The sequence below is a fragment of the Agelaius phoeniceus genome, chromosome 3 (genome assembly GCF_051311805.1).
Source record: "Agelaius phoeniceus isolate bAgePho1 chromosome 3, bAgePho1.hap1, whole genome shotgun sequence".
NCBI classification, from domain to species: domain Eukaryota; kingdom Metazoa; phylum Chordata; class Aves; order Passeriformes; family Icteridae; genus Agelaius; species Agelaius phoeniceus.
This window is the reverse complement of record NC_135267.1, coordinates 36,202,945-36,230,534: the sequence shown is the minus strand read 5'-3', so window position 1 is coordinate 36,230,534 and position 27,590 is coordinate 36,202,945. Positions and strand designations below refer to the sequence as shown.

Here is a 27,590-nt window from a genome sequence, read left to right as displayed (position 1 = left end):
CGTTTTGTTTTGTTGTCCAGTAAACTAAATATACAAAAGTTTTTTGTGAGGGAACTTGAAAAATCCATGTGTGCTACATTAGCTGTTACTTTTATCCACACACTACTGCCAGATCCATATATATGTATAGGAGGCACTGCTTTCCCCGTACCTTATTTAGCCCCAGGCCTAGTAACTTGCACGTCCTTGTTATTGTTACCTGTTGTTACCACGTCGGGAAACTGAATGTATTTGTTGATTAGGCCTTTGGATGGTACCTGGAGTGGAAATTGGTCTCTTCAGACCCCCTGCACCACACCAGTGGCTCTTTAGTCCCATAGCACAGTTAGGAGTTGACCAGTTCTATTTTTGCAGTGCTTTGTAACTCTTGGGGTAATGCATTCATATCCTGTTGATTTATTGGTCATTTTCTTGACTTCTTGTAAAGCCTCTTTTCCTGAGTCTCAAACACAGGTCTTTACATATATCCTATCATGACAAAAAGGTCCTTTTGGGGAACTTTTTAATCTCCTCTGCAGTGAATACTAAGGTCAGTTATTGGTACTGGCCTTTAGCATCCATTCTTGGGGCTGTATTTGCAGCTTACTTGTTTTACAAGCCCTTTTGGTTATTTAGCTGTGTGGTTTCTTCTCATAAAATAATAAATATTTCAAGTATTAGCTTTCTGCCTTTTACAAGCTGTTTTTAAAAATACCTTTGCCTATTATTGTGGTTTTACGTTCATCTTTTGTTGGAGTTCTGTTGTCCTCATCTTACAGCTTGGTTTTCTAAATATCATCTTTTCCTTCTAATAATTTCAATATTATTATTTTGAAAGCTTTGTTTTTCCATAGCTTAATTTTTGGGAACTGAAATCAGATTTCTGATGAGCAGTATCTGTAAGGAAGTTTCATGAATTAACATTTTGTGATTTCTGTTGAGAACTTCTTGCTTATTACTCTGAGTTCAGTTTTTCAAGGAGGAAAAAAATTATACAGCGAAAAAAAGAATTTGACAAAGAATAGAATAAGTGATAAAATGATGTGGGTCATTTTCCAGCTTTTTTTGGCTGAAGTAATCTTAGGGTGTGGTGCTCCAGGAGTCTAAATTGATCTAAAATGGGACTGCCACAACCTGACCTCAGCTTTCCAATCCCTTCCCCATTCCTGTGAGCACATTCATGGAATGTGAGCTGTCTGGAAACTAATCTCTTTTTTTGTTTGCTTTTTCCTTGCTTTTTTTTTTTTTTTTTTTTTTTTTTTTTTTTTTTTTTTTTAGTGGTTTAGGGTCTTTGTTTGCTTGGTTTGGGTTTATTTTCAGTAAAGGGTATAGTTTCTCTCTGTGAATTCCATTATTGTGAAGCAGCTCACAGTGTGACTGTCCAAGAACCTGCCCCATTGTTTTTGGGGGGTGGAAGGGGTTGTGTTCCGGGTGAGGGATGAAGGCAGAATGGTATCCACCTCAGTTTGTCTTCAAGGTGTTCTCTTTTTAGTAATGTTGACATCAGGGATCAGTTTCTAGAGAAGTGGGACTCCAGTACTCAATACAGTGACTGATACTATAGTTTGGCCCCAGAAAAATTAATGGCAACTCTTTCAAGATTTTTCTCTTTGTTGTAATTTATCTCTGAAGATAACCTTTTATACCTATAAAATATTATGCTGCTTGTCTTGGAGTTCAGACATATCTGAATGGTAACAGAGTACCATTAATGTACTTGAAAAGAGTAACAGTGCAAATGTCCAGCTTGGGTGCTGAATAGGTGAATAGGTACTGAATATACCTAAAGAACTGCCTGAATCTGTATTACAGTACAGTGGTACAAGTTGTGTGCTGCCACTAAGCAGCATGTGTGCAGGTTACCCCCAACAGACTCTGGATGTAAAATGTGTTTTACTCAACTGTTGCCCTTTTTGAGTGAGAACTTTTTGTCATAAGCTGGGCAGGGAACTAAAATAAGATATTTCTTCCTTTGCTGGGCTGATGATATTCTTTAAATCACTCACTGGGGTTCTTTTTCTATCTGCCAAATTGCACTAATAAAATCTGAGGCAGGTACCCTGATTTTCACCATTTTTTCCTCCACGCTGCAGACATACCACGCAGAACTTGGAACAGCTGCATGAGCTGGAGAAATGCCCTGGTACAAATGGTTCAGTGCAAACCTACCTGATGCACATCAGAAGACTCGGATTTAGATTTGTTGAGTGAAAAAAACAAATGGTGGTGGTGTTGATGAATAAACCAGGGGAGCTAAGTGATACAGAGGGCAGAAATAAATTGATTTACAGTCAGTTTTGAATTCTTCACACTTGGTGTGACAAAATGCAGGAAGTCCAAAGGCCAGGAATGTAACTTGCTGCCAGAGAATTTAGGGATTGGAAGTTTAGCTCAGGGTCAAGAATGTGCAGTGAGATAACTAGTGACAAAAATCGTAATGCAAGGTTAAATTTTATCCTGCTGGACTGAAGCTTCTGTTGGAGACTAAGGCAAGACCTAGGTGAGAGTCAAATGATTAATTTCTCTACCATGATCTGCCTTTTTTGTTACAGTTTCTTACCCCATTGGACATCCTTTGAAGCAAGATGACTGTTTTAGATGGAGCTGGTTTTGCAGTTTGTCCCCAAAAGCTGAAGGTTGAGTGTGTTTCTCACCATGGTGGAGAATTCAAGGAATCACATCACATGGTGGAGAATTCAAGGACACACAATCTCACAGCATGTGGTCCCTGCCCAGGATGTGGCAGGATTATTTCAAAATCATTGCAGGAATTGATGCAGTGTGTGTCTCTGTATAAACAGCAAATGCTTGGTGTAGATATGGCCCCATTGAATGCAAATTACCACTATTATTTTTGTGTTGTGGATTAGCAATCTTTTCCATGAAGTTACTTAATATCAAGGTTTTCAAGTACTTTTCTCGGGTTTGTTTTCATTTGTTCATATGAATAGGTCAATGTTTCCATTTCCAGCTGAAAAAAGTGATTGAAGTGTAATTTCTGCAAAAAGTACTCAAGGTCAACGAAAAGAATAATGTCCATGCTACATTAAATTCTAATTAATATGAATTACCTTTAACTGTTGTAAGAATTTTGATAGTGGAAGCCTAACACAGTGCTCAGCATGGGTTTGATTTTCAGTAGTGCCAATTTGTTCTGACCTTTAAGCAGACAAAAAGTAAAATTCTTGTTTGCTTTCAAGATTTGGGGTGTTTTAATTTTCTCCCCAGTAAAAACTGACAGCTTCCCTGCTGCTGTAGATTGCTGATAGCAGCAGTGACTCATCTCAGTTTCATGCTTCTGCCACTCTGGATTTTTTGTGTGCATGTGCAGAAGCCCCAGCATGGATTTCTGCTCTGTGGCTGGAAGGGCCAAGTGAGGAAGCACAGCCAGCCATACTCTAACACTGGCACTATGACTTTACATTCAGATGTAATTGTGTGTTTAGTAGTCAGCAAAGATTTGTCTTTGGGATAGAAGTTTATATTTAGTTTCTGTTATGAACAGGTTGATCCCCCACTCAGACTGTAGGAGTCTGAGTTTACCTGTTTGCCAGACTGATGATGGCATGTGTTTTGCTGTGAACCCAAGAGCTAGGTTTCTTTAACAAAGAGCAGTTTATCCTGTTGTCCTTTTCTGTGATCTTCGTGTGCAGCACATGAGCTTGCCTGTTTTGGGGATGTCCAGCGACCCTCTCAATGGTTCTAATGGATTTCCTGATGTCTTTCATTCTTATAGATACATGTGGTAGTACTGCCCATCTTTGTCACTTGTGGCCTGCATCTCTTCACAATATCCATCCCTGTCTTCCTGTGCTGCCCTAATGTACATTATTTGTACTTTTTTCCCTCCTTGATATTTGCATTTTTAACCTTTGTAGGCAAGTGGACTGGGAAGTGGGAAGGCAAGAGGACTCTGTTATGAACGGAGGCACCTACAGCTGCCAGTAGATGCTGATCTATAGTTGCTGAGGTGTTGAACAAGAACATGATATCCCTTGGTTTCCTTTCTCACATTTTCAGGTTTTCACTGAAATAGTAAAATTCTGCCCCTCGGTACCTGTGAGGTGCCTCAAATTTTGGAAGTTCATGTGTGAATGAGTCCATAGTTGTGTCCACAAGGAAAAGAAATGCAGTCAGAAGTGAAGGGGTTGGTCTCACAAGTGTAGTCTAGACAGTAATTAGTGTCTACCTAGAATCAGCTCCACTTGATTTTATTTTGTGACCCAGCAGGATTTTGTGGTGTGGTATCTTTGTACAGTAGTGAGGCTTGTAGTTTTTTGATAGCCAGACAAATGGTCTGTTTCCAGAGAACACTGCATCCTGGTGACTGGGCAGTTCCTCTCTGCAGGATGTATGAAAGCATGTGATTTAGGGGTGGGTTGTGCTGGGGGTTTTTGAGCATCAAGTCATATGATGCTGTTCTCTTGTAAGATGGGATGGCTGTATTCCCCTTGCTTCATTTTAATTATGAGGATGTTCATTCAGTAGACTTCCTTATTTTTTATAATGTCAATGTTTGGCAGTATATTGCTTTTTTTTCCCTTTGGAAAGTGGTCTATTGTCATTAACAGGACAAACTGTTATTAAATCAAGTAGATCCAACAGTGTAAGTTTTGTTCCTCACTGGTCCTTATTTAAGATGTGATTAGTGAAGGAGATAATTTGCAAGGTTGGAAGTGTGTGAGGTAATGTGTGGGAGCCATTGTGGGTATTCAGCTGTATTCAAAACCACCAGAAACAGCAGCTTAATTATCTATACAGCTTCTGCTAAACAGAATTTGCACCCTTAAGGAAATATTCCCACTGCCTAGAAACAGATGTTTATTTTACTGTGGGGAAAAACGTTGGAGTAGTATAAAGGTGCTGCTACATGAACAAGTTTTTCCTGAGATGAGCTAAAGGGTATTTAGCAAGCTGTTAGCTTTTCCATGATACCCATCACTGGCATGTCTGAATGTGTGATAAGGAGGGAGTAGTTGCCCAGTGTAGCTGCAGGAGAAGTGCTCTGTGGAGAGGTGGACAGTAAAGCAGCAGCATCCCTGCCCTCCCAGCGTGAGGGCTGATTAACCCTACCCGGAGGCTTCCTCTGCTGCTGAGTGAGTGAGTGAGTGCAGGCACCTTGTTTTCTCACGTGGTTTGACTAGTTTGGTGCAGCTGGGATCGAGTTAAAAACATGCCTTCTAAAACATTCAGCAGTGCTGATGTGGCTGACCATTCTTACTAACAGGTTTGTCCAGAAATGTGCTCAGAGTGTAAACTTTTATCTTGTTATGGTTTATTAGAAGGCTGTCATGTATTTGGTTCTTGCTTTGAACTGGTTTCTGGTACAAGTTCTTCTGTTTACATGTTCTTGATGAGCAAAACAGCAACCACTCTTCAGTGGAAACAAGTAAACATGATTTATCTAAACTGTTGAAAGCATGGGCTGTTTTGTGTGGGGTAAGTGTTTCAGTTCACTTTGTATTGTGTCTCTGGCAATGTCTCTGTACCAGATGTGCTGGAAAAAGATGTAACAGCACGTGCAAGGAGTTGTTACAGAACAGCTTTCCCACGATGAACCTTCTCAATGTGTCCTCTTTGTCAACAGTCTCCTAAAAGCAGCATAAGCTGTTCAGAGAGGGTACCCACAAACATTTATGCAGGACTGCATCACCTCCTGCCTGGCACAGACCGTTTGTGTGCCCAGCTGAAATGTGAATATATTTGCCTTCTCCATTAGCATTCCCTGGAATGGTGCTGCAGCCAAAGGATCCAGCTGTGTTGCAGCCAGTGAGTGGCTCTTACTGCAAACACAGGGGCAGCTGTTTTATCTAGGGTGATGGACACCTGCTTTAGCTCTTGTGCTTCAACCAGTCTGTGTTTCCTCGTCTAAATTCTGAGACTCTGAATTCTATTTCCAATTATTGTGTTTGGTTTCTTCAATTAATATATTTTAATGTACAAGAAGAGCATACAAAACTAAATAGTAACAATTAAGAATATGGAGTCCTTCTATTCAGTCACTCCTCAGCTGAATCAGAAAAATTGTTACTAGTCAACTGCTCATAAGCTTTTGATAGGTTGATTGGAAATCAGCTTGAGATCAGAACCCAGATGTAGTCAATGAGTACGACATGAAATACAGCCTGGAGCCCCTTCTTCAGTCTTGGAGATGACACTGATTTAACAGTTCCACTGCAAAATCCTTCCTGAATGTGTTTGCAGTGCCTGTTGTAGGACTGCTCGTGTAGGCTTGTCATCCCGTTCCAGTGCCTTTGACTGAAAAATTATTTCTGCTTTTATTCTCTTGGAATGATTGGAGAAATAACTGCAATTATTCCTGCAAGGCCCACTGATTATCTAGTGGTCTTTTTTAAATCCCAAAAGTAATTTTTTTTTTAAATTTTTGATCTTGAGTTTTAGGTAGGAACACTTTCTGTCATGGGATAATTTTGAAGAGAGTTCTAAAAAATATTAATTATATCTTCTGAGTTAAAACTTCACACTTCCAGATAAGCGTAACCTTTCCAGAAATGATGCAGTGCAAAAGAATGCTTATGAAATGGCTGACTTGCCACATTTACTTGTTGGGTTCCGGACAATAGATGGGGCATGAGATCATGGGAATTTACTATTGTACTTATGAAAGCCAAGCTGGTTGGAGAAGGCTGACATTGGTATTTGAATTGCTAGCTGAGCACTGAAAGAGAAACTTCTTCTTTCGAAATACATGCAGTGGCCTCCAACTCAGGGAGTTAAGCTGTTCTCTCGTGCATTCTTGAGCTCTTCGGTGCTAGAGCAGAGTTTATTAAAAGCTACTTTCTGTGTTAAGTCTGGAAGTCTAGTGCCAGGAGGCTTTTAGCCCTGAAACAAGGTGAAAAAAAAGAGGCAAGAGTTGGTGAAGTCAAAGCTGGGAGCAGAGGTGGATCACTGCTGCGGATTTCTTCTTGAGAACTTTAGGATATTGTCTTTGTCACTGATGTTCCTTCCCTGTCTGTCTTACAAACCCAATTTCTGTATGTTCTTAGGAGGTTTGTCTCCGGGAAGGAAGGTACCATGAGGTGAAAGCTGGTGGCAATAAATAAATACTTGCCATATCAGGATGCAATTAAGAGGTTCCCTAAAATGACAGGAATGCAGAAATCTAGGAGGGTGTGGAAGGGAACGAACCGCAAAAAAATGGTTTGGGAAACCTAAGCTCAGATCTGTTGAAGCCCATGGGAAATGACTCTTGGACCATAATGAAGATAATGGGGAATGAATACCAGAAAGATTTTTAAACTTGAATAAAAAGTCAAGTATATGCTTTCTATGGCTCCCATCCACAGTCTGCTGTACAGCTGGATTCTGTACAGTTCTGTGTTTTCTTTACAATAATGACACTTCATCTTTTATTTTCAATAAGCCATGAACATGGATTCATTTCGCAATATGAACATTTTACAGGAAAACTTTGTTTTGAGTGTATTACCAATATATTTGTTCCACATCTGTCTGATACCATAATTAGTTAACAGATTATGTCTGGGAGCAGTGTATCTTAAGCCTCTACTTATGTTGTAAGTAAAATTAAAAGCAAACAAATTTAGGAAGGATAAGAGGAAATATGAACAAGTGCACTCTTGTTTCAGGGTTACAGGAACTGGGAGTGCCGTGTGTTTCATTTGTTACTTCAATAGAATCATCTTACTCATCTTCATGAACTTCTTAGGTCTTGTTCTTACTACCCTTCCTGTGTCTCTGTGAGACATTTCCAAAAGGGTGTCTGTATATTAAGGTGGAGTAGGACTTGCCTACCAAATAAAAAAGCCTGATTTTTTTTTTAGCAGACCTCTCAGTTCTCTTGCCATGAAACTGAGACATTTTGTCTGGCCATAGTGGCAGCTGCGTCTTGCTTTTTGGCATGGCTTTCTCTTGGTTCTGGTCTGTACTTCAAAGGCAGAGGTGGAAAAGGACAGTAATGTTTTGTAGCTGGGGTTGTGCCTCTCGGGCAGAGCTTGTGCTTGGCAAGTCCCTGAACAGCACGGCAGTGGTACCACGCCTCTTGTTTCATGCCCCATGTCCCACACACTTGGTCTGTATCATAGACCAATGTTGGATATCCCGTGTATCAACATTCACTTTAATTGAGGGGTCAGCTCTAGCCTGAGTGTAGTGACAGAATCTCGAGTTTGATTAAAAGAATTCAGAACTAAGCAGTTTAATGAGTTTTTTTTCCCAGAACTGATTTCCTTGCCTGTTCCTACCCCTTCCTAGGTGGTTCTGGATGAGGGCAGACGCCAGATAAAAAGCAATTAATTAGAACAGATTTTTTAACAAAAAAAGAGCTGTTTGGAGGGGGAAGTTAGGCATTTACTCACTGCATGGCTCTAGTGAACCAGCTCTGCAGCGTTTGGCAACTGAAAATGAAGGCCCTGCCTGACATGCAGCAGTGGGGCACGTGTGGGGAAAATCCCAACGACAGAAAACACGGTGATAGAAACTTGTCTTTGCATATAACCCGAAACACATGGTAATCATGTGCAGGTGCTCTCGACCGGAGGGTTGTAAACAGAAATCAGGAAATTGCAACTGCGCTGCCCTTCCTGTGTTGCTCAAGGCCCGGGGAGGGAGAAGCCTGGGAACTGCTGCTCAGTGGCGTCTGCTGCCCAAGAAAGGAGCCGTGTCGCCTGTGCCTTGCTCTGTGAGTGGGTCTGGTGCAGGGCCAGGAGGGCTGTGAGGGTCATCTTTGCTTCTGTGCCTTCCTCACTTCAGTGTACACAAGCACACCTGTGGCTGTACAGTGCTGGTTAATTCTCCCCACCCACCCACCCCCACCCCCTTGCAAAAGGAAAAGCAAGGTGCTTCCCTTGCCCTCATCAGTGCATGCGTTCTTAAAGCTTTCCTGTGCTTTGGAGGCATGGATTTGGGGATAAATTATGGTACTGAGTGACAGGTTTAAAAAACCCATATTATTTCAAGAGCTATGAGCATCTAGATTTCAAGTTGGCAATCTTGGTTTGTTGCACAACAGCTGGTAAAACAGCTTATTAGTGGTGCTGCTTACTTTAAAGGCCAATAAAACACATGAGGTGCCTTTGCTGAGTGGGGCAAGCTAGTGACCCCACTAGCTAGGGACTCTGAAGGAATGCCATCTTCCTTAACAGAAAACTTCTTTGGTAGCTATCAGGTCTGGTTTAGAAGCATAGTTGGAAATGGAGGGGAAGGAAACAGGAATTTTTTAAAAAAAAAGAATGTCTGGGTGAGCACTTCGGTCTCTTGGAAAGCACATCTGAATCCTCATTTAGTGCAGTGAAGAGTGAACACCTCTGGCTGAGAAGGAAAATGGCCATGTGGGAAAAAGAACCTGTGGTTAAGGCTTTAAATAGCAACTGAATCTCTCAGTGCTAGTGGAAGCCAGGGTGGTTGTTGGGTGTCTCTCTGGGTGGTGGGTGCTCCAGAGAAGCAAGAATGTGGATGGATGTTTGGATGAAGGAATGCTTTACAAAGTAGCAGGAGGCTTTATCAGCAAGAGCCAAGAACTGTTTGCAGCTATCCTGCACTTGTTAATGGTGAAAACATCTGCAGAATATCGACCTGAATTTGTAATTTGTGTACTGCTCCCATAGGTATTCAGGCACTTGGTCTCCTTTCTCTGAACAAGTTTTTGTGTTCTGAGTAGGAAAAGGAGTTTTGCATGATGGTAAGGTATTGGGAAACCAGGGTATCTCACCTGAGTAGTCTTGTTAGTTCTGATTGATTGTGCTATCCAGATATGTTTTCTGGCTACTGTTGGCCAGAGAGGCCCAATACAGTCCAGTCTGCAATTAACTTGGTTTAAGTCTCCTAGGTTAAACTATTTCTTCCTCAGACTCATGTGGGGACCAGCAGAGAAATTCACCCCAGAGAAATGGGGACATTCTCCCCATGTAGTTTCTGGGGGCAGCCAGGGAGGGTTTAGTTCTGCATTGCTGTGGCAATAAAAATGATGAGTTGGTTGCTCAGAAGTTGTAGAAAAAGTGAAGCAAACTCTGTCACTCTCAGATTGTCTTGTCTCACTCTATGATTTCTACTTGTGTACACAAAATAGGCCATTACAGAAACGTACAGTAGTTATCCTAAAATTAGAGCAAACTGTGGTCTCACTGTTAAAATGGGAGTCTCTGGTTTGCTCTTTTTTTTATGTGTGCATTTGGAAAGAAAGTCTTTTGAAACTAAAGCTTTCCTTGTTGGTCTTTCAGACACAGTTGAGTCCATGCTTTCAGACTACGACATCCTCTCCCTGTCTAGCATCCAGCAGCACTCACTGAAGAAGAGGGACCTTCAGCCTGAGACACATGTAGAGAGGCTCTTAAGTTTTTCAGCCCTGCAAAGGTAATTAAATCATTAATGATGAAATAGCATAATATTTTCCCTCAGTTTCTATGAGTAATGTGCAGTTTCAAACCCAGAAATTGTCTTGTTTTCTGTCATGACTGGCCAGTTCTTCTAGGTTAGTGATCTGCATGGTTATATGATTTCAGAGAGGCTCAGAGGAAAGGGGAAAGTAAGTTCTGTTTTATTTCTCTGATGGCTGAAGTGACAGTCATTTAGGATTTCTTTTGCTTTATTTTTAGGTTTAGTTTCATGTAGATTACTCCCACTGATAGGGTTGAATCTCACTTATACCTCATCTGGCAATGTTGTCAGTACTTCTGGGCTGTCCTCTGGTTCTTGAATATCTCAGCCTTCAGTTTGGGAATTGTGGGTGGTTTGCTGCCCAATAGATTTACTGTATTTCATCTTTTGTTTGGTTTGGTTTTGGTTTTTGGTTTTTGTTGTAAGATGGGACATAAAAGTTCAGGTGAAAGGGGGAGGAGAAGTAGAAGGGAGCAGGCATGAAGATTGCAGAGATTTTATTCTGAGAGTCAGAAAAATGCCTTGCAGGTATTTTAGTGCTGAAACTGAATCTGAAATGGGGAGCAGGGTCAGAATAACACTTTGTATTAACAAATATAGATTCATTTTTGTTTGTGTGACATCTTGTCCTCTGTGTATTCATGTGTTTCCCCTGTGTCATCTTCAGCTGTCATGCAAGTAATGCATATTTGTTGAATCTCAAAATGTTTGAAAGGGCTTTTTTTTTTTTTTTTTTGAGTTTGGAGGGGCAGTTATGAAAGGTTAATGGGATCAGATGTCTGACTGTCCCTGTTTTGCACTGCCTCATGCACGCTGGCTTTAGGGTGAGGTTGCCAATGACGATTACAGAATAATTGCAGAGGAGCATGCCAAAAATCTTTGACCCAAAGCCCACATAAACCAAGAGCCCACGAGGCTTCTTTTAGAAAAGGGATACTTCTTGGGATAGTTTTCAGTTTTTGTGACAATATATTGTAAAAAATGTAGAAAAATGTAGGGAGTTTAGATTTCTGTTTATGGTCTTCTGCCTGTATTATGTCAGAAAGTAAGAACTTCAAGATAATTTAATTTCAAATAGATGGAGAAATTTCTTGGTCTGATTCTTTTTTTTTTTTTTAATAGTTACCAGTAACTGGTTTTGCTTAACTGCAAATGGAGAAGGCACATTATGGGCAAACTGACTATTTTAGATTTGGGGGGTTATATTTTTAACTTTTTAATTAAACATCTGTGACTCTTAAAATATTTACAGTTATCAATTACACAGTATATGTTTTTGTAGGCTGCTTATCAGAATTAATGCTTTTTAACTTCTTTTGGACCCTCAGTAAATGGAGATTGAATGTATCTGTTATATGTGTATACTTTGCTTAAAAATAAATGTAAGTAAATTCTTTTACAGGCACTTTAAATTATACTTAACTGCAACTGCTGAACACTTTTCAGAAAAATTTCAAGCATTAATTGTGGATGGTGAAGGCAAGGAAAAGGAGTATCGTGTTCAATGGCGAGACTTTTTCACCGGACATGTCGTTGGTCAGTATGAAGTAGACTATGGGTCAGTGCTGAGCAACCACAGCTTTGCTCGAGTCTCTTGGGCACAGTAAATGGTGTATTTCCCTCATTTTCATCAGATGTGGTTAGGATGAAGAAATAAACATAATTCTTATCCTCTTGGGTTTTCTGGTTTTGTTTTTGTGGTGTGTTTGGGGATTTTTTAGGTTTGGTGGGTGGTGGGGTGTATTGCATCAAGCTCCTAAGACAGGACTCTTGTGTTGAGTTTGGCAGGACACAAAGGTATAATTTACTTAAGCTGCAGCTTGCAAATTATTATTTTTTTTAAATGCTGATGGTAGCTTTAATTCCAGCTGGAATGTAGGACTTGAATGTTCCTTGCCCCAGAACACAAAGCCAAGGTAGAAGTGATGCAGTAATGCCTAGACTGTTCAATTAAAAGACTTAAAGATAGATAATTCTTTGTAGATTACTTTTCTGTAAAGAAAGATGCCATGCTCCACTTACGTGCAGTACTAATGCTTCTGCTAAGTTGTTTTGATTTCTTTGTTGCCTTTGTGATGTGGTGAGACTTTTCCACTGGAATGCAGGCTGACGCCATGAAATTGCTGTCTGATAGTAGTTAGATGCACGCTGCTTTTGTTGGCAGAAATATTGTGTCCCCCATTATTAATCCCCACAGCCATCTGAACACTTTCTGCAAAATTTTCTGTTAAGTCTGAGTCTCGTTGATTGTCACCATTGGGAAATTAAGACCTGGGGGAAGTGCTGATTAATTTCATTTTTTTCTTTAAATGGAACAGTACAGAGACTGAGAAAGGTAATTTGTCATGAAGTTTAGAAACAGTTAGAAACCCCCAACAAACAGTGTATGTGCAGGAGCACATGCAAACAGCTGAATTAATTTAATGCTTCCATGCTTGTGTTAAAGGAGAGCATAATTCCAAGGTTGTGGCACATATTGGGGATGAAGATTTTACGGTGCGAATCAATACTGATGGAGAAGAATACAATATCGAGGTATGCTTTGCTGTGATGGAAAACTGTATCCAGACAATCACCTTCTTTTCCTCTGGGTGTTCCTCTTCCTTGTTGGTTATGTTGACACTTCTGTAGCTCAAACTAGATTTGGTGGTAGTGTTTGTTTTGGAGTGAGGATGGAGAGAAATAAGAAACCAGTTTGGCTTGCAAGTGTTGATTTTTATTAGTGCGTGGCATTCTCTGACAGTTGCATGTTTTAGGTACATCAGGGAGAAGGTATACTTTAAATAGGAAGGGATTTCAGAAACAGAAATGGATAATGTCAGAAATTAGTGGTGATCGTGGCCTCTAACAAACTGTGGCAGTCTAAACAGAGTCAACGTCTGTGAAGCTTTTTAAAACTGGCTTTGTTACATCTTGGAAGTTTTCCCATTCTTAGAGCTTCATTAAAAAGCTGATATTTTATCTGAAAATTGGTAATTTTTCCCTACTCCCTTGTTTTTCACCATTTTACTTGCTTGTGTTATTTTGAACTCTTGGTTAAAAAAAAAATTCAACAAGTATATAATTAGAGACTGTCATAATGAGATATTCAGTGCAGTATATTCCCAGACACAAGCAGTATTTGAATGGGTGAATAACAGTAATTATGGCTGAGTGTTATATGGATATTGTAATTGTCTCCAAACCCAAAGATACGCAGAATTATGGGTAAACCTGAGAAATCTAGTCATGTTAAAGTATAAAAATGTGATCAAAATGCCCAAATCACTGTACTTGTGTTTTACATTGAGAACATACAGTATCTGTTAGCATTTTTGTGTTTGTGCTCCAGAGCAGTTTGTGGGTGTGCTTGTTCCTCTGTGCAGCCACCCCCCTGTTCCTGGCTGGCTGTGTCTGTGCAGCTGGGGGCAGGCAGTGTGTGCAGCCTCTGCCCTGTTGCCTTGCTGGGGCTGTCCCCAGGTCAGCTTTGGCCACTACCAGCCCTGGGTGAGATGATTGCCATGTGCAGAGGGAGCTGGCCTGAGTCTGTTCCCCAAAGGCATCATGGGCAAAGCTGCTCTGCCATTTCCTGCTTTTGTTTTCAGGGTAGTTGTGTATGGTTTGGAAAGGCTGTGGGCCTTTGTGTAAACTGCTGGTGCCCTCTCACCTTGCCTTAGTGTGTGAAACCTTCAGTTTTCTGCTGCAGACATGGCTGCTGACATGGCACAGCCTTTACATTCTGGGACCTTTTTGCTGTGAAGTGAAAGCACAGTGTGCTAAATGATGGCTGGCTGAAGTTGGAAGAGCCCTGCCTAAGGGCCAGAGGAGACCCAGAGCCAGGTGCACTATGCTGTAGGTGCAGGCAGTCTGTGCTGCTTGGCTCTGGCCAAAGAACTGACCCTGTCTGTGTCATATTTGGTGTTGCCTTAGATTCATAAAGGTGTTGCTTTAGATTTAACATTCAGATAAAAATAGGATTTGTCAGTAAAGTAAAAAGATTATTTGTATGCATCTGCTATGGGAATTGGTGTCTTTCCTTGAGATTTCTTGGTGTTCTTTGGTTTTGGAGAAGCTTACATGCTTGTGAGTGACTTAGGTAGCTGAACATTGAAGAGCCCACATTCTGCTGTGTGCTTAAAGACGCTCTGTTACCTGTCTCTTCCTGTGCTTCTGGTCAGTGCATAGGTTAGCAGTTAAAGATATCCTTCTGGCTCCATGCTCTTACAGAGGGGAGCAGAGGAACCTGAGAAGCCTCTTCAGCTTGCTCAGATTCTGAGGAGAAGAAAAATTCTCTCCTGTGGCTTTATCAGGTAGCTACCACTACTTTGTTAAGATGCTCTGAGACTTTTGCATTCCCGTGTAGCATAAGAGAGTTGACTGCTGTTGGCTTTCTTGTGGATGTCATTTTATCAGTAGATTTGTTCCTATGGGTGAAGTGCATTTGTTCATTTGTGTGTGTAGACAGAAAACTGTAGAGATACAATGGTGCATACATAAAGTTTTTTACTTGTCTAGACTTTGGGTTCATTGTATTTTCTAACTTCTCCTTGTGCTGTCAGCCACTGTGGAGATTTGTAGATGATGCGGAAGATGAAAGACTGCTGGTCTACAGATCTGAAGATATCAAAGATTTCTCAAGGTTGCAGTCCCCCAAAGTATGTGGTTATTTAAAGCTGAGTGAGGATGAACTGCTGCCAAAAGGACTGGAAGACAGGAAACAAAATGAAGGTGAGTGTCCATACCTTGGGAGAGCGACATCTTTGAAACAAATTAGCTCTTTCAATTCACTGTGGGCATGGAGGGGGAAGCAGCACTCCTCATGCCTCTTTAAACAACTTTGTATTTCTGTGCACTGTTCAGCAGGACTTGTTTGGCCTCTATGGTCACTCAAGGATCCATCTTGAGCTGTGATGAGGTTTTGAGAGTTTTTGGTCCCAGTTTCCTCTGTTTTTTGCTGTGTTAGCAAAAGTTGGGGTAATGACTAGGAACAGGAGGAGGAGAGTTGTTAAGGCTGTGGTGATGATCTTAAAAGCTCTATAAGTAAATCTGATTAATAACTCAGTTTCACTGCCATGCATTCTTTTCCCTACAGTAGGTTTGAGGACTGTTAGGAAGACAAAGTACAAGAATGACTATTAAAAAAAAGCCCCAAACTAAAACTAAACATCCCCATTCTCCTCCCAGGAGCCCACCCATGCTCAAATTCAGGTCTTGAATAAGGACAGTAGGCTCAGCTGTGGTAGTAGTATTGAGTGGGTTTTTTTTGAAATATTTACTTTAGGAAGCACCCATCGAAAGAAAAGAGCCGTTCCAGAGAACTCCAAAAACACGTGCAAGATGTTGGTAGTGGCAGACCATCGTTTCTTCAAGTACATGGGCCGTGGGGAAGAGAGCACCACTATCAATTACTTGGTAAGTAACACCATACAGCTTATATTGCTTTTGTACACATGGCTTTTACCTGGGAAAATGCTAAATCGTGCTTTAAAAATATTCTACAATGAAGCTAAGGTAGTTCAGTAGTCTTCAAATTTTACTTAAAAGCAAATTCCTTCCTGTCATATACTTCTGTTAGCTATGCTGTTTTCTGCCCAGGAACTTCTCTTTTCTTAGTCAGAGGTCTAGAGTCTCCTGGGTTTTGAAATCCACTGCAAATTATCTCAGCAACTTTAAAGTTCTAGCATATTTAATGAGAAGTTAAAGCAACTCATATAGATCTTCTTTTCCAGATTATTTCAGGTTTCTCTGTCCAGAACAATAAATTAGAAGCAGGCCCAGTAAACAAGTTGTTTGGTTGTACACTGGTGGTGTGGATTAACCCCAGCAGGCAGCTCAGCTACAGGCAGCTCAGCCTCAGGCAGCCACTTGCTCTCCTAGATGGAATGGGAAGAGAATCAGAAGGGTAAAGGTGAGATAACTTGTAGATTGAGATAGAAACAGTTTAATAGCAAAAGTTGTTCACAGCAGCAAAGCAAAACAAGGGAATTAATTTACTGCTTTTCATCAGCAGGCAGGTGTTCAACCATCCTCAGGGAAACAGGGCTCCATCGTGTGTACCAGTTCCTGAGTGACCCAGCTGAAACACTGGGGTTGTCTATCTGACAGGTTTTTGTGAACTAGAACAAGGCCCTTCTCCCTTTCAGCAGAAAGGGAGAGTATGGGGGTTTAGAGACTGAAGACAAAACAAATTAAAACTGGTTTGGAGGCCTGTTGTTCATCTAAAGTCTCTTTCTGAGCTTTACTCTTTGAAATGCTAATCACTCTGTTCCACTTTTGCTGGCGTTTGGACCTTTCTGTCCCCAGAAGTGCCTTCACATTCTCCAGGTGAGGGGGCCTCATTTGGTGTGTTCGCAGAAGTGCTCTTACCTCAGCATCTGACATGTGCTGAGGCTGACCCCTGTTGTGTTTCCTGGGTAGATGGGTACTGTTAACAACACTGTGATTGGAAAACTAAAGCATAAGCTATTACTGAGTGGTTCTGAATGTCACTTCTCCTTCTCAGCAAGTTTGGTGGTTTATATTTAGCATAAGGTGTTTTTATAAGAGAACAGCTTGAAAAGGGAGGTTGTGGGCACTGACAAGAGAGACTTCCTGGAACTTTGTGCTTGAACCATAATGAGGAAAATAATAGGTTTTTGGCTGGGTGAGGGAAGCAAGCCTGGGGGGTCAGTTAAACTAGTTAAGCTCTATGCTGAAACAAAGCAGTAAAAGCAGCTCCCTCCTCTGCCCTTCCCCTCAAAGAAATCTGGAAAATTAGTGTTTGAACAAAGTGTTTCTCAAAATGTCTCGTTCTTAATATTATTGCTATTCTACTACACAAACAAAAGTGATAAATGGAAAAGTTTGTGGTACTATTTAATGATGGAAAATTTTCAAGTATATTGGATGATACTGATCCAAAACCAACAGTACTTGGATCCAGGGAGTTTGTCCTATTACCTTACACAGGGTTCAATTTTAAGTCAAGTGACTGTTTCTAGGTAAGTATGTAGCAGTTTCTCTGAGTGTCTTTTGCTCCATGAAAGCTCATTTGGGTAACTTGTTTTCTCCTCCACACAGATTGAACTGATAGACAGAGTAGATGACATCTACCGAAACACTTCCTGGGACGATGGAACCTTCAATGGGTACGGCATACAGATAGAGCAGGTATTCACTGCACTCTGCAGAGGGCTTCCAGCTTAAAGGAACATGCTTCAAACAGCAGTGCTTCTGATTGTTTTGTCTGGGTTAGAGCTAAAATAATAAAATCCTACATTATTAACCCCAGCCAGGAGCACTCTGAAATTGCATCTTGCCAGTGTTAATGATCTGACACGATGCCCATTTTCAGTTCCTTGCGGTGTTTGAGATGTGAATTTTCAGGGAGAATTTTTCCTTATTTATTCCTGATTCAAAAGTGTATTTTTCACCTGAATATGAGCAATTCTTTTTCATTCAGACATACTCATGCATTTATCTCATATACCTGTTGCTAGTGCTTGGCTTTCAAAGTCTGAGTGGGCCTCAAACCCAGGTGAAAACAATCCTGCCTGAAGAGCTTTAATGACTCCCTTAGACAACATGCTAGGCTTGTATATGAACACGGGGAATGTTGTGACTTCAGTTTCTGTGATGGTGTCTTGAAGTGCACAGAAATCTGGAAAACAGCATTAAAAACAGGAGTCCATCAGCTCAGCATACTGCAAGAGCTGTGATGTGGGACATGGAGACTCATGGTACAAGCCAGCTGCCCCTTTGCTGGGAAAAGATCTGCAGGCATAAAGAAGGAGCATTACTTGGGTAGGGAGGGGGTGGAGAACATGATGAGCTAATTCTGGATTACTGGGAAAGTGGCAGTCCTTTAACGTACATTTTGGTTAGCTAGAGCTCTGAAATTATTTGGGATTATTTATACTGGTTTTATTTGTCTGGGGTTTTTCTAAAAGTAAAAGACATCTCAAAGCAGAATTTTACAGTGAAAACTTCTGATGTTATCCTGTAAAAGGGTTACTTACAATGTAATTATGATTTAGTTGGTGTATTTAACTAGCAGAGGCTGGAAAGTTAATATTAGAATCATGCTAAGTCTGAATTCTTCTCCTTACAGATCTATTGGGATATTTAAAATTATATTGAAACCTTTTCTGTAGCTATAAAATTGACAAAAATTCCTGTTCATTGTTGTTGCCCTTTTTGACATGTAGATTATTATCCACAATGAGCCAAATAATGTAAAACCTGGAGAAAAACATTATAATATGGCAAGAAGTTACCCAGATGATAAGAAAGATGCCTGGGATGTGAAAATGCTGCTAGAGGTAGGTTGTAACCCTTGAAAAATTGTGGCCTTTAACAGAAAATTGCTCATTCATATGGCTGCTCTGTAGTAATGGGTGAAAGTCCTCTGCCCCCTCTGCATGATGTGTAGATGTCACACAAAGTCAAACCAGCTGCTGTGCTCTGTAGCCCTTGGTAAAGGGCTCCCTTGCATAATTACAGAGCAGACATCAATTAGTCTTATTAATGTGGTCTGAGTCAGGCAGTCCTGATATGTCTGGCCGTGAGACTGGCTGCCTTGTGACCTTCATCAAGTTATTGTACTTGGCTTTGTCCTCCCTGTGGAAAGGGAAAATGAATAGACAAGTTATGTAAATGAATGGGTACAATGTACTTGGGCATTATTTTAATTTCCTGCAGCTCTGCAGGACTGCTAAACAGCTGCTGTGTTCTGAATAACCAGATCTAGGAGGTACTTGTCTGGCACATTAAATTAATATTATTATCTATAGACTTCTAACAAGAACTGTAAGCTAACAGGGATTTGACTTTTTTTTTGGTTTTTTTTTAGCAATTTAGCTTTGATATTGCAGAGAAAGCAGCTCACGTGTGCCTTGCTCATCTCTTCACGTACCAAGATTTTGACATGGGAACACTTGGACTGGCTTATGTTGGCTCTCCCAGACCTAACAGCCATGGTGGCATTTGTCCTAAAGGCAAGGCTTCTTCTTCTTCTCTCCCAGTTCTGGGTTGGAAGCTAGTTTTTGTTATTCATGTTTAATTCATTTCTCCAACTTTCATGGAGTATGTTGTGTTATTTGCACACACTCTAGGAGCTGGTTTTTTACATAGAAGGGATGGCTGGTTTTTTTGGCTGGAGCTGGAAAAAGGGGGAAGGATAAAAGTCACTAAACAAAGTTGCTAAGCTATCTGGTGTGAGCAGGCTGTATAGAAAAAACCCTGTTCTAAGGGCTGCTTTGTGTGGGCACATCCTGCAGCGGTTCTGGAATGGCAGATGCTGTTGTCTTGGAAATTTCTGCTGTTTTTGCCTTTACTGCAATACATGAGCTTTTGGAGCTGTGCTTGAAAGATTCCCAGCTCCAAAAATTGGCAGGGTCTCACAGAGCCTGTGAGAACAATAAAGCTGTAAAGCTGTTCATTTCCCCAGACAAGTATCCCTCTCTTCCCAAAAGTACCCTGAAACTCAAGAAAAATGTTTCTCAATTTTAATTTATTTCTCACTCTTTCAGCTTATTACAGTCAAATTGTAAAGAAGGATATCTATCTGAACAGTGGCTTGACCAGCACCAAGAACTATGGGAAGACCATCCTCACAAAGGTAGAAGAGTATCCTCATATGTGTGTGCTGGTGATGTGTGCCATGGGATTGTGACAAACTCCTGTGCTCTCTCAGAAAAGAGCTGCTGGCTTTCCATTTGAGTGAGATCTCTGAGGACAAGGATATAAAACAAAAATCATCTTTTTTGTTGTAGCTGACAAGGGGAGACAGGACTGAATGGAACTGAAAATTGAACTCACTGTGAAACAGGAATAGAAGCTAGTGTCTCATAGGAGCTGTAGTTTCCTAGATATAAACAGGCTTTTGATGTCTGAAGATGAATTTAAATGTGTTTTGTTTTAATAAAAAATCCCCAAGCAAACAACAAAACTCTTAACAAAACAAACCTCAAACAGAGCAAGCAGGCAAAGTAGGAGGTTTAGTTTGAGCCTTTTAATGAAATTCCTCCACCTGATTTTTGTGTGTCCTGAGTAGAGAACAGTATAGTAGACACAGCTTATTAGTGCTAATACTAAGATTAATGTAAGTTGATGCATACTTACATTTTTTCCATACTTTATGAGATAGTAAATGCACAAAGGCCTAACTATGAGCGTTGTCTCACTTTTAAAGACAGCAGAGCAGTGCCTATGTCTGCCTCTATTAAATCTTTGAAGTTGGGCATATTTCACTTTTGCTGACTTCTGCTGGCTTCTCAGCTGTGCTTTTCTGTAGCATGATTATAATAATAGGAATTTATAATTGATGTGTGGGCTAAAACTTGGCACAGAAACTGTCAAGAAGATAGGGAAAAAAGACAGTAAAGCTTTGTGTTAGAGGGATGTTGACAGAGAGCTCTAGCAATAGCTGTTGCCATGCTATTTGCATTTGTTCAATCTCCAGACTGGAGTTCTGCCTTAGATTACAAAGGAGGTTTAGTTTTCCATCTTCCCAGTGGCAGGCTTAGGGCTTGGGATGATGGTTCACATGGATTTCACAGGGAAAGTGCTGCATGGTTTCCACTTTGGTTTAAAAAAACCAAAACCAAAACAACTTCCTTAAAACTCTTCTCCAAATGAAACACAGTGAAGGCCAGGAGGGATGCCCGGGCAGCTCTTGGTCCTTCCCATGCCCACACAGCAGCTGCAGTGACAGTTCCTCTCCAGAACTGCCCAGTCTCCTTGTGGTTATCTTTATTTCTGTGTGAGTTTAATTTGTGGTTGTCACCTTGTGAGTGTGACACCATCTGCTGGGGAGGGCGCCGTGGGAGGTGCGCAGCGAGCAGAGCCGGTTTGGGATCCCCAGCACAGGCAGGCGTGTCTCACATAAATGATGTTGGAAATCCATCCCTGTTGGGCCACAATTGTAGGTGTCTTTCCTAGAAATCATGCAGTAGTGGAGTTTATTCAGCACTCCTAATGTCATCATCCATTTAGAAGAAATAATTCTAATGGCAAGATCTGTTAAACAAGAGATTGACTAATTGTAGTAGCTGTTGTTTGTTTGGATTGGGTTTTAACTTTTTATGCCTTCCAGCTACATAGAAGGAAATTTTCATATTTAAGCATCTGCATTGCCTTGAAAACAAGTTTGAATTGGTATTCTAGGACAGTATTTTGCCTTTAACAGTGATTCAATGTTCAAATCTAGTCCTTGAACTTAACTTTGAATAGGACCACAATTTTATTTACCTTAATTTCTCTAGAAAACCAGAAAAATGTTCATAGGCAATTCCCTATCATCTTGGTGTATTTTAGTATTTCTGGTGGCCTAGAAGTAGCTGGGATCTTTTGTCCTTTACTCTGGTCAGACTAATTTTTTCCAACATTGTTTTTTTCATGTTCAAAAAAGGAGGCTGACCTGGTTACAACACATGAACTTGGACATAACTTCGGAGCAGAGCATGATCCTGACAGTCTGCCAGAGTGTGCCCCCACTGAAGACCAGGGTGGGAAATATGTCATGTATCCTATTGCTGTCAGTGGGGATCATGAAAACAACAAGGTATGGTTGTTTAGTTTTGCATCAACACAAAAGTTTCTGCCATGGTCAGTGACCCTTTGCATGGCAAATCTATTTAGTTAATGATTCCTTTAGTTTGAAACCACCAGAATGTAATAGATTAGCCATAAGAAAATATTTGCATGCAGTTGGGTTCTCTGTAAGATAAGCTCATCTTTGTAATCTGGGTTTCACTGGAGTTCATAGCATGTCAAGGTGCATTTTAATTAGTTGTTTGTAATTAGCTGTGGCCATATGCTGCTACAAGCAAGTCCCAGCAAGAGTCAAATCCAGCACCTTCAGTCCCACACAGCATTGGGGTGCTCCATAGGTGCTGTTGGAGAGGGGCTGCCAGGTGCCACAGCCGTGGTGGAAGCTTGCCCTGGCACTGTGGGGTTGGCATTGTGCCTGTTGTACAGATGAAATCCAGATGAGCAGGGGATGCTTGGCCTGCAGTCTGCCCTGCCCTGTGCCTCCTGTGCAGCTTCACATCCCATCCTGGGGCCGCTGAAGCAATGGGAGAGCTGGAGCTGTCTCTGAGCCAGGCTGCGTGGGGGAGCCCCTGCAGTGTGCAGCAGTGTCTGTTACTGACCCAGCTGTTACTGTCCCATCTTAAAGTTCTTCCAAGGTATCAAACTGACAGTACAAAGGGAATAACTGCATTCTGGAATGCCAGGGCTCAGAGATATGGGGAGGCTGTGGCTGTCCTAGATGCCAGTTGTTGACAGAAAGGTACACTCAGTGCTGCTTTTTTCCTCTGTGATTCTCTAGATGTTCTCAAGCTGCAGCAAAAAATCCATCCATAGGACCATAGAGGTCAAGGCCCAGGAGTGCTTCAAAGAGCGCAACAACAAAGTGTGTGGGAACTCCAGAGTGGATGAAGGCGAGGAATGTGACCCTGGCCTCTTGTACCAGCTGGCTGATCCCTGCTGCTCTGCAGACTGCAAACTGAAAGAGGGTGCCAAGTGCAGGTAAGGGGAAATGAGCTGCAGCTTCTCTTTACACAGGAGAGAACGCTGGATTGGGCTAAAAACTCCTAAAGCCACCTGCAGTGTCACGGGCCCCTTTCCTGGCTTTAAGGCTGAATGAGTGAGCTCACAACAGTGAAAGATTTCATGACAGGCTTCTGTATGTATACATTAATTTTTATAGCATTCTGTTTGTTTTCCTGAGAAGTGTCAAGAGCCACAGCCTTGCAAATTATTATAGTGCTGTCATTGTTATTACTACCATTATTATTAAGCAAACTTAGGCAATCAAAAAGCATTAAAAAATTTCCTGTGCACACTTTCTGTGCAAATACAAGTTTTGTTTGTGTTGGAAGGAGGCTTTTTACACTGGTACATAATGGTAATTCCAGAATGCTGCAAAATGTGTTTGAGCAGACAACACAGTGACTGCACTAAGTGACTCCTCTTTCTGTTGTTGCTTTTTGGGATGTTCATGGCCTTGTTGCAATGCAGTGTCCAATCTTTTTTTTTTTTTTCATAGTTCAGCTCTACACCATGTAACATTAGAGAGGTTGTGCAATTCCTGTTGTTTAGCAAGAAAATCCACACAGTTTAATGAGTGTTTTTCTACTAAGGGCCTTCATGTATTAGGTGAGAAAATGAAAGTAAAGACAATGCAGAATAGAAAGTAGGAAACCTTCAGGACAGACAGAAGGGGGAGAAATGTTTGGGGAAGGAAAGGGTGAAAGATCTTGTCCTAAGCTGCACAGCAGGTTACAAGAGGCTGATCCAAGTGCCTTGAATAAATACAAGGGTCCCTCTGTTGTCTCTCAATATATTGTACTTTCTATGTGATTGGCCTTCAGTGCATGAAGAGTGAGTATGTATGTAGAAAGGTGGTTGTGGGAGGGGGGCAGAGAGGACAAAGGTTGAATCAATGAATCAGTCTCCAAGAAGCAGCTTTTTATTTCCTAAACATCTTTTTTTCTCTGGCTTTGTCACACTTGTACTTATTTTTTAAAAATTGGTTAATATTTATTTCTTTCATTTTGATCTTTCCCCAGTGACCGAAACAGTCCTTGCTGTAAAGGCTGCCAGTTTGAAAGTGCACAAAAGAAATGCCAGGAAGCCATAAATGCCACTTGCAAAGGAGAGTCTTTTTGCACTGGTAGGATGTGGTTCTGTCCCCTGTATGTCAGCTAGCCAAGTGCTTCAGGCTCAGTGTCCTGTTCAACCCACTTTCAGTCTAGTGCCCTTTAGTCATCCGGTACATGTAATTTTAGAGACCAGTTAAGCATCACAGTATGCTCCTATAATGAGTTTCATTGTAGTTCAAGAGTCACTTTGTGATTTATTGCCCAGAAGAACATAAAAAAGGTTGTTTTTAAAAAATTTGTTTCTTTCCCTTAAAAGAAAGGAAAAAAAAAGCAAAACAGAGTGTGTCCCTGGGGGGGAACAAGAATGAATTTTGCATAGAAAAGGTGGAACTGCTGCAGCTTTTCTTCACTTCCCCACTTGTTTACTTCCTCCTCATAGTTTTTCTTGGAGACAGGGAATCAAGTCAGCGTGTGCTTTGCCGAGGGGGGCTCCAGGGTCTGCACCTACTGCTTGGTGGCCAGTGCCACAATGCCTGAGCTGTTGATAGCCTCCAGAGCTTCTGCTGCCTCTCAGAGCAGCTGGCAGGCAGCCTGCAGCTGAAAGCCAAGAACAAGCTATTATTGGGGTTTTCCTGGGATAAGTCTGTATTTCCATTATTTTCCTTCTTTCTTCTGCACACTTAGGTTCTCTGCCCTTTGCTCTAACACAGCCCTCCCACTCTGCTGACTTCCATCTGCAGGGAACAGCAGCGAGTGTCCCCCCCCAGGGAACGCTCCGGATGACACCGTGTGCGTGGACATGGGCAAGTGCAAGGACGGGGAGTGCGTCCCCTTCTGCGAGAGGGAGAGGAACCTGCGCTCGTGTGCCTGCAACGGTGGGTGACACACAGGAACTGAAACGGGGCCGGGACTGAAATTTGTATTTCATCCCTGCTCCTTGGAGAGTGCTGGCTTCACTGTGGGCTGAGTTTGTGGTTTCTGGAAAAGTTTAAACTGTTGGGTTTTGTCAGCTGTTCTCTGTTTAAAAAGGGAATGTGAATGTCCTCTGTCTTCTGGTGGTTGGGATGAAGACATTAAGATGAGACTTAGGCTCTGACACTCCAGCTGAAGGAGAGGACACTCTCCTGCCTTCCAGCTCTACCACAGATGGACAAGAAGGGATTGTAAGGAGATTCCAACCAACCTCTGGATCTGGCATCTGACAGGGGAGTGGTGGCCTCCAGCAAGGGGTTAAAGAAAGATTTCAGAGAGATTAAAGTGTCTTGAGAATATAGAATGCCCTACTTAATTCTCCTGCTAACTTGCCTGCTATACACTTCTGCCAGTGAGTTTTCTTGCTCCTTTGCTGTCCATTTTATCCCCTAAATGTGGGAAAGCAGCTTGGGAGTAGGATGAAAACTTCAGAGGGGCAACACAAGGAACTGCTGTGAGCCCCACCATTTGAGATGGAGGGCATAGCTGAGGAGACAGGTACCTAGAGGACTCAGAGCCCAAGAAATATTCAAATCTATCTTTTTGGATGTGCTTAGAACCTCTTCATTGGCTGTTGATTTGTGCAGTTTTGGGGTATCAGCTTGGAGAACTTGGTCCCACTGTACCCCTTAATATGTTGCACAGGGCATGTGATTGAGTTTTAGGTTTGATTGTCAGAGTGCCCAAAATTGGGTGGCTTGGCCCTGCTTTCCCTGTGGGTCAGGACTGAGCTCAGTCAGGAGACACACGGGGTTGTGGGTTGCAGGTGACTCTTTGTGCTTCCAAGGAACGAGTTTGCTGCTCTGTTTCAGAGACAGATAATTCCTGCAAGGTGTGCTGCCGGGACGAGCAGGACAGGTGCACGCCGTACGTGGATGCCAACGACCAGTTCCTGTTCCTGCGCAAGGGCAAGCCTTGCACCGTGGGCTTCTGTGACACAAATGTAAGTGTGCCCAGCTCTGCCCTGCTCGGGGTCTGAGTCCTTGGTGAGGGGGAATGTGCTGGGGAAGAGAAGCCAAAGCTTGAGCAGGGTAATGGCTTTTAAGTACCTCTTCACGGGGTAAATACTAAAGGGTGTTGGAGTTCTGCAGACACCCATGCAAGGGGAGGCTGTTACCTTCTGGAGCTGCTCATTGTCCCCTCTGCTGCTCCCCACAGCCCAGACAGGGACCCTGCTCAGCTGAGCAGCCTGGCACCCTGCACAAAGGAGGGGACTGAGTGCTGCCATAAGCTCGATTGGGTTTGCAGCGCTTGCCTTTTGCCGTTGTTCCTGTTAGCTCAATCAGTTTTTATTCCAATAATTCAGGTCAGGGAGCAATCACATGGAAATCCAGCCAGCAGTATCTGAAAGGGGCAGTGAGCCTGTGGCAGGGACACTGGTGGGTTGTTGGCATTCCGTGGCCTTTTCCATGGTTCAGCTGTACAGATACCTGCAGACCCCAGTGACACCCCCTGGGTGTCAGCAGAAATTAATTTGGGAGGGCATGCCCCAGTCCTTCTGCTGGCAGAACTGGAAGATCAAGGTTCTGCTGTGTTAAACCAGCACAGCCAAATCTGGGAGTGAGTTTGTCTGTAACCTTGGGCTCCTGAGAGCTGCAGCCTTCTTTTTGGATAATGGGAACTGAGGCTTTCAGTGTTTAAATCTCTACAGAAACATCAGTATTATGTCCCCTAACATGGGCCAAAGGTGGAGGGAATTTTGCACATTTCAAACAAAAATTATCTGATTCAGACCACAATTGAAGTGAAACTAGCTTGATAAAAATAAAGGCAGTAAAAATGGATTGCTGTTATTGGGCATGAGTGTAATTCTGTATTCAGAATGTAGATTAAGTCATGCTGTGTCTGTAGTTCTCATTTCATTAGTATCATTGCACCTCCCTCTCCAAGAAGGCAGTGCTTAATACTTGGGTGGTAGAAAATTATTTTGTTACTTTTGTAGGGCAAATGCGAGAAGCAAGTCCAGGATGTGATTGAACGGTTTTGGGATTTCATAGACCAACTCAGCATCAATACTTTTGGTAAGATAAATAACTGTATCCTTTGGGGATTTTTGAGTTCATGACACGAACCTCTAAAGCCTCAGGGGGAGTTAGCTGGCTGGATTTATTCACCATGTGCAAGGGTAGCTGTGCTTGTCATATATCAAAGTATATTTTTGCCTGAAGTTTGAGACTACTGATCTCACCTTTTAAAGCTGAAAGGATGGGAGGCTGTTTTGCATTTTTGTACTCCATTTTTTGGTAGGCATCTTCCAAGCTTGTGAAAGGGATGATAGCTTCTTGTCTGAATACCAGGAACTAGGTCAATTAGAGAAAAGCAAATAATAATCAGTCTCTTTAGAGGTCAGCTAGATTCAGCAGGGTATGAAATGGGCCTCTCAGTGGGTTTTAAATGTCAACAGAAAGGGAGTGGAACATGTTTAAGAAAACCAGAGGTCACACACCTCAAGCTGTGCCTGTGCTGAGTCACTCCCTGTGACTTGAGTGGGCCTCCTTGGTCTTCATCCCAACTGTGCAACCCAAGCAGGTGTCACCTCAGCCCAGGTGTCACCCCCAGTGTCTCACTCTCTTACTGGTACCAGACAAAACCCCTGGTTAAGCTGGTGCTGTGTCCCGAGCCCCAGCTGTGTGTGCTCATGGCACCACTGTGCCTGCACAGTGCAATTACCTCAGCTGCAGCTTTCAATCCCAAGTTTTAGGGACAAAAAATTGTTGC

General features: G+C 42.0%; 1 protein-coding gene across 1 annotated transcript in view; it reads left to right on the top strand.

Annotated features, from left to right (window-relative positions):
* ADAM17 (ADAM metallopeptidase domain 17) overlaps nt 1-27,590 on the top strand; it is a 34,745-nt gene that overhangs the window by 2,326 nt on the left and 4,829 nt on the right. The window contains exons 2-16 of the mRNA XM_054629015.2: nt 10,179-10,311; nt 11,738-11,871; nt 12,782-12,870; nt 14,874-15,042; nt 15,596-15,726; nt 17,374-17,463; nt 18,501-18,614; nt 19,145-19,289; nt 19,824-19,912; nt 21,704-21,856; nt 22,625-22,824; nt 23,868-23,971; nt 24,641-24,775; nt 25,685-25,815; nt 26,815-26,893. Coding sequence (XP_054484990.2) covers nt 10,179-10,311; nt 11,738-11,871; nt 12,782-12,870; nt 14,874-15,042; nt 15,596-15,726; nt 17,374-17,463; nt 18,501-18,614; nt 19,145-19,289; nt 19,824-19,912; nt 21,704-21,856; nt 22,625-22,824; nt 23,868-23,971; nt 24,641-24,775; nt 25,685-25,815; nt 26,815-26,893 — 1,896 coding nt within the window. The remainder of the gene's footprint in view (nt 1-10,178; nt 10,312-11,737; nt 11,872-12,781; nt 12,871-14,873; nt 15,043-15,595; nt 15,727-17,373; nt 17,464-18,500; nt 18,615-19,144; nt 19,290-19,823; nt 19,913-21,703; nt 21,857-22,624; nt 22,825-23,867; nt 23,972-24,640; nt 24,776-25,684; nt 25,816-26,814; nt 26,894-27,590) is intronic.